Source organism: Erigeron canadensis, chromosome 4, assembly GCF_010389155.1.
Source record: "Erigeron canadensis isolate Cc75 chromosome 4, C_canadensis_v1, whole genome shotgun sequence".
Taxonomy (NCBI): Eukaryota; Viridiplantae; Streptophyta; class Magnoliopsida; order Asterales; family Asteraceae; genus Erigeron; species Erigeron canadensis.
This window is the reverse complement of record NC_057764.1, coordinates 27158472-27170162: the sequence shown is the minus strand read 5'-3', so window position 1 is coordinate 27170162 and position 11691 is coordinate 27158472. Positions and strand designations below refer to the sequence as shown.

The window sequence follows — 11691 nt, the reverse complement described above, 5'->3', positions numbered from 1 at the left end:
TGAACAACATGAAGTAATCAAAAAATAAATATTATTACCGTGAAGATTCGTCATTTAGTTTATTTAACATTGCGTCCATATGTGAGTGGTAGAACATAAGATTAAATACATTAGCTACAAAGTATGAGAAAAATCAAACTAAAAGTCGAAAAGAATGACGAAATATTGCTAAAGGTTGATCCGATGATTTATCAAGTTTATACAGATAAAAAGAAGTGCACATTTAAATAGATTGATGATAAAAATTTGACAAAGTGACATCGACATCATTGATGGTAAAATTAAGGATAAATTTTATACGTATAGAACAAACAAATCATTCACACATCTATGTACTGTATTTCCCATCTCATCAAAGCTAAAAAAAAATATGAATAATAATGTCATTCATTTATTTAACATTGTATCCATCTGAAATTGATGAAACCCAAACTGAAAGTTATCCGATCCTAATTTTGAACAAAATGAAGTAATGAAAAAAATACTTATTATTACCGTGAAGATTCGTCATTTAGTTTATTTAACATTGCGTCCATATGTGAGTGATAGAACATAAGATTAAATACGTTATGAGAAAAATCAAACTAAAAGTTGAAAAGAATGACGAAATATTGCTAAAGGTTGATCCGATGGTTTATCAAGTTTATGCAGATAAAAAGAAGTGCACATTTAAATAGATTGATGATAATAATTTGACAAAGTGACATCGAAATCATTGACGATAAAATTAAGGATAAATCTTATACGTATAGAACAAACAAATCATTCACACATCTATGTATACTGTATTTCCCATCTCGTTAAAGCTAACAAAAAAGTATGAATAATAATAAATATTTGCATCAAAAAGCAATTCTAAAAAACTTAGGAACTGAATTATAATGCATTAATTGTAAATGAAAAGAATAAACATTCATGTGTTTTTTTGGGTAAATGAATCTATATCTATTTTATATGATTAATAATAATATTAATATTGACATAATTAGATAAGCATGTAAACAAAATATTTGCCAAAGAAAAAGAATATCTCACGTTAATTAATATCTTGAGTTATAAAAAAGAACATAATTGCGTTGCAGGGTCGCTAGCTTGAGAGGAAAAATTCCTCTATGGGACTAAGGGGTTCCTAGGCATTTACCCTTAAAAAAGAACATAACTAAATTATTGGAAAAAATTTTATAAAAATGCCACATATAATTAAAGCTTATGTGGCAATATCATAAGATAGTTTGAATTTTTAAAGGCTTTAGAATCGTTCGAATTATTACTGTTTTAATAATTATATAGATATATATATATATAAGTTAATCAAATATTACTAATTAATTAAGAACTTTTTATCATTATATATTATAATACTAAGCTTATCATGTATATATTTGGAATATCTATACTACTTATAAAATTACAATATTATAAAAAATTAAGATGTGAAAATACTCATATTATCATCACCATAAAAATACTCATATTATCATCACTGAACAATTTATATTATATATGCTTTATGTTTTAATAATATCTACACTACTCTATTTATATCAAATATATATATATATATACATCAATCGACGATATCACCATAACGTCGTCACTGTATTGTGCGGATTCCCTCTAATTTAGTATACAACCGATTATCATATGCTCTGCATTTAGGTAATTTGTACATCATAACATATAATAATTTACTAGTGATATAGTTAGAAATAATATACATGAATTGATATTTGATTTCCATAATAAAAGCCATAAGGGATGAAATTAATTTAGCAAGACTTTTCAATATTATTTTAGTAGATAAAGTACTCGTGTTGTGATAGTAAATAATAAATGTTAGCATATTATTTTTGTAGTAAAGCTAAAATGCCGAATATTGTTGTTCTTGGTATTTTTTCATTACAATGTGCATGTTATATACTTTTCAATGTAAGTTGTTATACATGTTCTCGGGCAATATGCTAGTTATCGTAAACAATAACTTAATTAACGACCCTTGATTATTAATGGATTGTAAATGCATAAAATGCTTAGCATTAAATAAATTAAATATACTTTTGACTAATTTACTTTCACTACTTCAGAATTTAACATTAAATTTGGCTATATAATTCTACACTTAAATTCACTCATAATTAATTCTAATAATGAAATGTCGGGATTCTCTAGAAAATGCCCCAAAAGTAATGGATTTATATATGGAATATGACGGCTTAAAACCCATCCGTTGGACGGCGGGAATGAAGAGAAGTTGTTTTTATGATTGAATTGGTTGGTTGATAGAAGAGTTAATTTATACCGAGTAGATGTATAGTTTGTCTACTAAACAGGAGCTGATATAAAAATAAAGGTTCACTTTGCTTTCTTGCAACTTCTGCTACCTTTCCCATTGATGAGGTTAGTTTTTTAAGACTGAGATGTTGTAGAAATCGCAAGGTCATAGTGGGGAAAGTTTTGGTGCGTGCTAATTAATAGACTCCATTAAATACACAAACATTAGGATATACACATGAAAGCATTTCAAATACTGTCATGATTATCAATTCTCATTAATAAGTTATTTTATATAATCAACAACCAACTCACATTCCTTCAAACACCATCTCTATTAATACCTTTCAACTAATTAAAAATATAACATGCACGCATATTATGATATATTTGTTAATAAATAAAATATAAAATAAAAGGACATATCGAATTCAAAAAGAAATAAATCTATAACAATATATATATATAGATATAGATACAGATGTATGTTAACCGAACTCGACCCGATACCTATTGGGTACCTTATTGTCGACCCCGTCAGGGGTAAAATAATGCCACAAAACCTGAAACTCGACCCGATAATAGTAGTTATTTTTCAAAGATAGTTATCAAAATTTGTTTGATTTGAAAAATAATACTACATGCTCTTGATATTTTGAGAAATGAATGTTCAAGTTATGCAATATAGATAAAAAGTAGTTGATATTAATGTGGAACTTGTATTTACAAAAGTGAATTTATAGATTTAAAACTAATTACTTAAAAGTATATAGATATAAGTATTGATGTCGGGTCGGGTTGGAGTAAACATGCCCCACTCCCTACCCCAAACGGGTTCAGGTTTTCCCGTCGGGTCGGGGTTTTTTTGCCATCCCTGTTTAGAAATAAAGATTAATACTATATTTACACATAGATATGATACACATGCATGCTAATATGATATAACTTTAGGAATACAGATTAATACTCTTGTTTTTTTATGACAACTTTTGCAAGTTATTAACTTTCGTACACACATATTTTCCCTTTGCGTTGCAAGTAATTAACTTTAATGTATATATGTAATTAACTTCCATTCACACATAATTGACTTTTAAAATTTAGGAAGAAAGATTAATATTCTTGATTTTTCAAAACAACTTTTGCAAGTCATTAATATTTCTTACACACATAATTATCATTTTGCATTCCAAGAATTAATTAACTTTTTTGTATACATACATAATAGTCTTTTCAAATTCATTTAACACATAACTATCATTAAGTATTCTCATAATCAACTTTAACATTAATCATAAATATTATGAAGAGAGAAGTTGAAGTTTTAAAATTGATTTAAAAACTCAACTTTTATATTATATATATAGATATTCATAATATCTACAATTTCTTATATTCAGTTTATGTAACTTAAAATAAGATACCTATTTGGGTTTTGCTAAATGAAGTATAAGAACGCGTTTGGTTCACAGAATATTTTTTGAATGAATGAAATCTTTTAAAGTAATTGGAATCTGAAGGAATGGAATTTGACGGAATGTTTTTGATTTTTTGAAGATTCAAGTGAGAGACGGAATGAAATTCCTTCTCTCATCCCCAAGGGATGAAGATTCCATCAAATTAAGGAATGTTAGCATTCCAACGGAATGTGATTCCTCCATCTTTAATCAACCAAACACACTAAGAAATGGAATTCAATTCCAATTTCATCAGATTTCATCAAATTCTGTGAACCAAACACGACCTAGGGGTTTTTGTTAAATTACATTAAGTATTTATAAACTTACCGTAAAATTCAGGGGTGAACTTTTGATATAGTAGGTACGATCTATTTATGCATGTTAAGTGAAACTCAAAAAGCTTCATTTATCATTTTCCTAACTATTTTATAGAATCAAACAATTTTGTTGTATCTATTTAAAGGTAAAAAGTTTTAAACTTATAAATTCTAACTATGCGTGTCTACATATCATAAAGCTTAAATTTTTTTAACTAAATTAACATTGCTATTTTTATTTATTTTGGTGTACACAAATGATTTAAATCTAGTTTGACTAATATAGTAGATTTTAGACTCGTGTCAAATACGTACACGACTTTTTCAATTAACGTCATCAATATAAGAATTAGTATACCGAACCAAAAGATACTTATAATATGTTAAATGTAAAAATATATTTAAAAAAAATTGAGATATTCAAAACTAAGTACTAAATGCTAAATCATATCAAGGCTGAATGATGTAGCAAAATTTCTTTTATACAACTCTTCCAAAGAAACAAAATCTTAACATTGACTAAACAATTGACCGAGTTTTCATTGATGTGTTCCAAAAAAGTAATTTTATTTTCGTGAACCAAGGTTATTAAGAACAGTTAAAGTAGAAACTGGTTCGTGAGGTTTTTAATGATTTCGGGTGTTGTGATTTTATTTGTGAGGTTTGATTTATATAAGAAAAAATTATATTCTAAATATAGTTGTATTCCAAGTACTAAAATGATTATCCTAATTATAGTCTGGTTACAATCACTAATAACAACAATATTACAATTAGTTTGATTACAATTAATAATATAAAATAAAATATTAATATAAATATTAATTCGTATTAATCAAATGTTATAACTTACTTTTAGTTATATTTTGTTATTAGATAGATATCATTCATGTAAATCTTAATTATTTTTAAATTGTGTTAAAACGTAAATTGGTGATGAAAAATCAAAAAGTATAAATTAATTTAAACATGTGTTAATTTAATTAATTTTGAGAAATTGAAGACTGTTATTGGTTAATTGGAATTAAGTAATTTTTTTTCTAGTATAGATTAAGATAAGATAAGTATCATACACACGATTTATATTTGAACAAAATAGCATGTTGCCGGTGCGATGCGGCAGTAATGCGGTGGTGACAGCGACTGATGGTGGTGACGACGAGTAGTATAAGTTATTGATGTAAATGTTAATATAAGGGTTAGTATAATTATTTTAAAGTTGGGGGAACTGATGATGTATTTATTTCATTTAAGGTGGTGGTGTATTGTATGTGTTGTTTTAATGGATGATATTTTTAACATCTTTCCGTTGTAACTTTTAATAGGATGTCTATTTTTTTTTGTAAGAAGGAGTCGAGATGACAAGAGCCTCCATTACATCAGTTATTTAAGTTAGGCAATCAATTTCAAATTGATAGAAAAGCACGAAAAGTTTTCAAAGTTTACAAAAAAAAAATTGTATGTATATATGTATACGTGTAAGTTATTTTAGGACCACTTATTTTAGGACATGTGTTTTTTGTAACTTACACACCACCATGATCATTTCCGACCACCACCATGATTTTCCGGCCACCGCGTCGCCGGAAAATCATGTGTAAGTTACACATGTGTAAGTAACTTACACATATGTAAGTTAACTTACACATGATATTTCAGTGGGCCCGTTGCCGGAAAGTCTTAGTGTTTTTACAAAAAAGTCTTGTATATCGTAGTAGATAATGGTGGTGTGTGAGTTACAAAAAACACATGTCTTAATTAGTCATAAAATAAGAGGTGGTCCTAAAGTAACCCATCCCTATATGTATATATGTAACAATGATAATAAAAAATAATTATAATGGAAATTTAAACCGCGCATATTATTTCATCATAGTAATTACTCGTACTGTTAATAAAAAATGATACTCGTAGTAATTATTGTCAAAATTATAATATAAAAACTAGTACCGTACATTAATTTACTTTGGTATTGAAATAGTAGTACTGAGAAAATCGCGACAATAGCTAATTTTCATTGCGATTGTACCAAAATAGTCAAGTTTTTTCAAATTATAATAAAATAGCCATATAAATCGCAAAAACTAGACAAAATTGCATAAATAATCTTAAAATCGCTACGAGATCTTCAAAATCGCTACGAGATGATGCAAAATCGCTACGAGATGTTGCAAAATCGCTACGAGATCTATAAAATCGCTACGAGATCTTCAAAATCACTACGAGATTCTAAAAATCTTTACGAGATTTTGCAAAATCGCAATGTGTTTTTTGTTGTAAAACCTCGATCGTATACCGTCTAGGGGTGAAGAGAGGAAGGCAACAACATGCAGTCATTGTAAAGAACGTGATCATACAAGGGTGAATTGAGGTGCATCCATGCCATTACAAACATCTTTTCCTTCATCGAGAAAGTATGGATCTCCATCAAGATCAAAATCAAAAGGGAAATCAAAATCGACTTCATACTCTTCTCTTTTCGGGACTGTTAGCTTAGGGGATTATTAACACGTCTCCATTATGTTTCTCATGTATTTTAAACTTTGTATTCATGGACTATGTAATAATTTAGTATGTTTAAAAAAAAAATTAGTATGTTTAAAAAACAAAAATTAATCGCAATAAAACACATTACGATTTTGCAAAAAAAAAAAAAAAAAAAAAGTCAAAGTCAACATATTGCGATTTTGCAAAATCTCGTAAAGATTTTCAGAATCTCATAGTGATTTTGCAAAATCTCGTAGCGATTTTGAAGATCTTGTAGAGATTATTTTGCAAAATCTCGTAGCGATTTTGAAGATCTTGTAGCAATGGTAAGGTTCTTTATGCGATTTTGTCCAGTTATTGCGATTTATATGGCTATTTTGTGATAATTTAAAAAAACTTGGCTATTTTGGTACAATCGCAATGAAATTTGGCTATTGTCGCGATTTTCCCGTACTTTTATCGACTTTTCTTTTTTCTTTTGATTTAGGTGAGATTAAACAATAAAGTAGTTGAAGCAACCTTTGTTTGGCAAAGCTTTTCTCCAAGTTTATAGAATTTTGATGACCCACGTCTTTTAAATGTTATATTTGGTGGTAAGGTGTTAGAAAAATAATGAGCTTCGAAATGCCTTAAAATTCAGAACTATTGAAAAAAGAAAAATAGATGCTGAAAAGAAGATAAGCTAAACTTTTAGTGGAAGCTAGCTATGATTAAACTCTTTTTGTCAAATATATTTTACATAAGAACAAACAACAGCAATTTCAAATATGAAAAAATAAAACGTAACCCATTATATCTTAAATATTAAAACGGTTGACTTAGCGATCGAGTTAACTAATTACAATGCTTAGTTCGAGTTAACCAATTATACAATATGCTTAGTTTTTCAACAGTTCAATTGGAAATCCATTTAATTTTATTTACCTATAAGAGTAGGCTATTTCCCCCCAAAAATCTCTAAACCGTCATCACCACTAAACTTTAAATCTTTTTCATTTTTAACACCCTAAGTAATTAACTTGAGTGTTATTATAGTATAATAACTTAGCTACAGAGAAGCAAAATTTAGCTACCAAATATATGATATTTTATAAATATTTCAATATGATATGACATTTAAATACGTTAAACTAAGCTTCAATAACTATTTTATTTTCTTGGGGTGATTTTGTTATGTATAAAGACAAAATCATTATTGTACATGTTCACATGGTGGCATGGACTCTATGTAGACATGTGAAAAACAAAAGGAACCTTTACTGATGATTCTTTTCGTTTGTTTTTATTTTTTCTTTTCCATTCTATGCTTGTGCATTGTGATGTTTATATTTTTGGAATAAATTTAAATCCAAAGAACACTTTGCTTCTTCCTAGTTCAACATATGGTTAATTTTCATTTTTTTAATATTAAAAATGTACCCACACAGTACGAAAGTGACGACAATATCGGGTGCGGAAGAGTGGTGAAAACGGTTTTAAACGATGTATTTATTAATGTAAAAGTATTTAATATAAAATGGCAGTATATAACTTAATTATATTAAATGGAAATATTTATGTTAATGAATAAAAAAGAGAGGTAATTTGGATATATAGGGGTTTAAAATATTTTAGGATATAATGGGTAGATTTTTGTATTAAGAAAAAGTTAAAACTTAAAAAGATAATTTAATTATTTTAAAGGCTGAAAGTTAAAAGAAAGAGAAAGTGATTTGTTTGATAAGGATGTAAAAATAAAAATATAAACTATCACCGTAATGAACTGGAGCTCAAATCTTAATAAATCTTTACTAACTAAATTTAGTTCAAATAGATAACTCTTCCCATCTTAACATATGGTTGACTTTCCATGACTTTCCAACTAATAGAGCTGAGCTCATCTCATTTCGGCCCATATATAAAAACCACTTAACCCAAAAGTAAACAAAATCTGAGATCCAGCTGCTCAGGTCCAGGCTCAGGATAGAGTAGTTGACTTTTTTTAAATCTTTGACTAAATCCATCAATTCATACATACACTTTCTGTATGTATATATTTTGTCAAATACATTTCTTCAAACACCCCTGAATTTCTCATTCTGCTATCAAATTTAAATTCTCAAAACACCCACATAATTTATTTTCTTAAAACAATTGAGATCTTAACAGGAAAACATTAAAGATTCAAACTTTCTATTTCAGGTAATTGGATCTTAATTGATGCTTTTGTATTGATCTTTTTTTTTTTCTTTCTAGTTTTGATTTTGATTATAACCATGCTGCTACATTTCTATCTGTTTTAATTTACTGTTATTATCTTAGTAGTTATTATTGTTGGAATTTTCTTACTGCTCTGATAGATGTTGTACAATATTATTTTTAGGAATGTTATTTTTATGTGCAACTTTTTTTGGTGAGGAAATTACCTCCAATGTGGCCTTGTGGTCAACATTTTGTACCTTTTTACGATGAGTGGTGATATTCGTACCACCCCATTTATTAAATGTACCGCATTGTACAGGTTATAAAGCTGATTGTACAAACCATCAATGTAGTTATGGTAGATTCATTAAAAGTGACGGTACAAATAATCAAATATCAATAACTCTTTACAATATGTCCCACTGGATAACCCATCAGGCTGCGTACATCTGAGTAAAAAAAGACTTTGCATTCCCCGGGTAGCTTGAATAGGGAATACCTCATCTGTTTACCCGTTTACTTTATGGTTAGGGATATCCATTATAGTTTTAGGTAATGCTTTAATGAAATTTTTATATATTGACAATTTAGGCTAAATCTCAAAGAGGTTATTTGGTTTTCTTCTAGAAATAGGTACATATTATGTTTGTTTGTTATTTGATCACTTGGTTTTGTAAATTTGTTGCTATGTTTTACTTAGTTGGCTTTGAAATACTGAAAAGGTTAAAACTTTAGTACCTAATGTGAAGAAAAGGACAACTACCAAGAAAGTTGGGATTCGGGTATTGTAGGTGGCTTAACGACCAACAGGTCCTGGTGTCGAGTCCCATTGAGGAGATTTAGGGTATTTTACAAAGGATGTTATTAGAATAGATTCGTCAAAATACAACGCTGGGGATTTGTGTTTGGATTTATTTATGTCATATTAAAATGCAATAAGCTGATAAACATTTGCTCTCTCTGATTATAAAGGTAGAGATTGCTGATGGGGAACAACTTTAATAAGTTGATAAATTGCTGTGAAACAACTTTTAATAAGCTAATAAGCATAAGCTGTTTGTTTCAAACGTTCACTACAAACACTCAAAAGTGCTTATCTAGCTGTATTGAAACAGAATAAGCTTGAAAGCTGTTTATGTAATCTGCGTATGAAAAAAAGGGGTTATTTGAGTCCAAAATATGTAGATAAGCATGAGTTTATTTCTCCATCTACATGTGATAAGCTGTAAAAAAACAATCTTAAACAGCCTAATTAGTGATAGCAGCATGAAACATGAATCAATCTTTTGGCCAATAAAGGGGATATATCTTTAGAAGTATTATATCTAACAATTGATACTTACACAAATTTACTATACCATACCAGTTTATCTGGCTGTTAGTATGACTCATTTTCTCATATCATTGTTTTTAGCAAGTTTTATTGTCCAGTTTAAACCATTTCTTCTCTTTAATCCGTATATCCTTTCAGGTGCATATGGTGTCATATATCTTGACATGATCTTGGTTATCAAGTTAGTATCGACCACAGTGATATATGATGCTATATTAACCAAGCGGAGTAAACAAGTGCATGTCTTCAGCGCCCAAATAGAAAAATGGGCGTAAAAACGATTCCAACACGCTATTTGATCGTCATTCTAACCTTCATCTGTACCTCGGTATGTTACATAGAACGTGTAGGCTTCTCAATAGCATATACAGTTGCTGCTGATGCAGAAGGAGTAAGCCAGTCAAGCAAAGGCACTATCCTTTCTACATTCTATTATGGATACGCCTTATCGCAGGTCCCAGGTGGCTGGGCAGCTCAGAAAATTGGTGGAAGGCGCGTACTCCTTTTTTCGTTTATACTTTGGTCTCTAACTTGTGCTTTAGTACCACTTGATCCAAACAGAGTGATTACCCTAGTGATAGCTCGATTACTTGTTGGAGTAGCACAAGGGTTTATTTTTCCATCTATCCACACCGTTCTTGCTCAGTGGGTCCCACCACATGAACGTTCAAGATCTGTTTCATTAACAACGTCTGGAATGTACCTAGGGGCAGCCATGGGTATGCTTCTGCTTCCTAGTCTCGTAAAGTTTAAAGGTCCACAATCTGTATTTCTTGCTGAAGCAGCTTTAGGTGGGATGTGGTCTCTTCTTTGGTTCAATTGTGCCAGTGATCCCCCTCGCTCCCAGCATCCAAAAGCTGCTGCATCTGGTTTTGGTGAGTCATTACTCCCAGTCAAAGATGGTCAAACTCTAAAGACTAAAAACGATAAAACTAGTCAAATCCCATGGAGAAGGATATTTCTCAGCTTACCTGTATGGGCTATTGTTGCTAATAATTTTACTTTCCATTATGCTCTATATGTGCTTATGAATTGGCTACCGACCTACTTTGAACTAGGTCTTCAGTCTAGCCTTCAAGATATGGGCTCTTCTAAAATGATGCCTTATTTGAACATGTTTATATTTTCAAACATTGGCGGGGTGATTGCCGACCACGTCATTACTAAAAAAATTATGTCCGTGACAAAAGCAAGAAAGGTATTGAATACAGTTGGATTCGTGGTTTCTTCCTTTGCATTGATTGCAATTCCTCATTTTCGAACACCTGATGGTGTGGTGCTATGTTCTTCTTTGGCTCTTGGGTTTTTGGCATTAGGAAGAGCTGGCTTTGCTGTAAATCACATGGATATTGCTCCTCGGTATGCTGGTATTGTGATGGGAGTTTCTAACACTGCTGGCACTTTAGCCGGAATTATTGGGGTTGGATTAACTGGTCAGCTTTTGGAAGCTGCCAAGGCTACAGATTCAGATCTTTCAAGCCCGGATAGCTGGAGAGCAGTGTTTTTCATTCCGGGGTTGCTTTGCATTTTAAGTTCAGTTGTCTTTTTGTTATTTTCAACTGGAGAGAGGATATTTGACTGAGGTAGGTCAGTTATTACTTACTAGTAAAATTATCCTATAAATTATAATCTTTATATGCTA

General features: G+C 29.9%; 1 protein-coding gene across 2 annotated transcripts; it reads left to right on the top strand.

The window, feature by feature from the left end:
* The first annotated feature begins 8609 nt into the window (after positions 1 to 8609).
* On the top strand, positions 8610 to 11691 carry LOC122596803 (probable anion transporter 5). Of its 2 annotated transcripts, none has more exons than XM_043769445.1 (2): positions 8610 to 8716; positions 10188 to 11691. In XM_043769445.1, the coding sequence occupies exon 2, from the start codon at positions 10315 to 10317 to the stop codon at positions 11629 to 11631; it is 1317 nt and encodes a 438-aa protein (XP_043625380.1). In that variant the 5' UTR covers positions 8610 to 8716; positions 10188 to 10314; the 3' UTR covers positions 11632 to 11691. The 2 variants fall into 2 exon arrangements, with proteins under 2 accessions (XP_043625380.1, XP_043625381.1); XM_043769446.1 differs by lacking the exon at positions 8610 to 8716 and adding an exon at positions 9172 to 9268.

Excerpts from the sequence above, each read along its gene's own strand:
- LOC122596803 (XM_043769445.1), top strand. The coding sequence starts at position 10,315 with ATGGGCGTAAAAACGATTCCAACACGCTATTTGATCGTCATTCTAACC.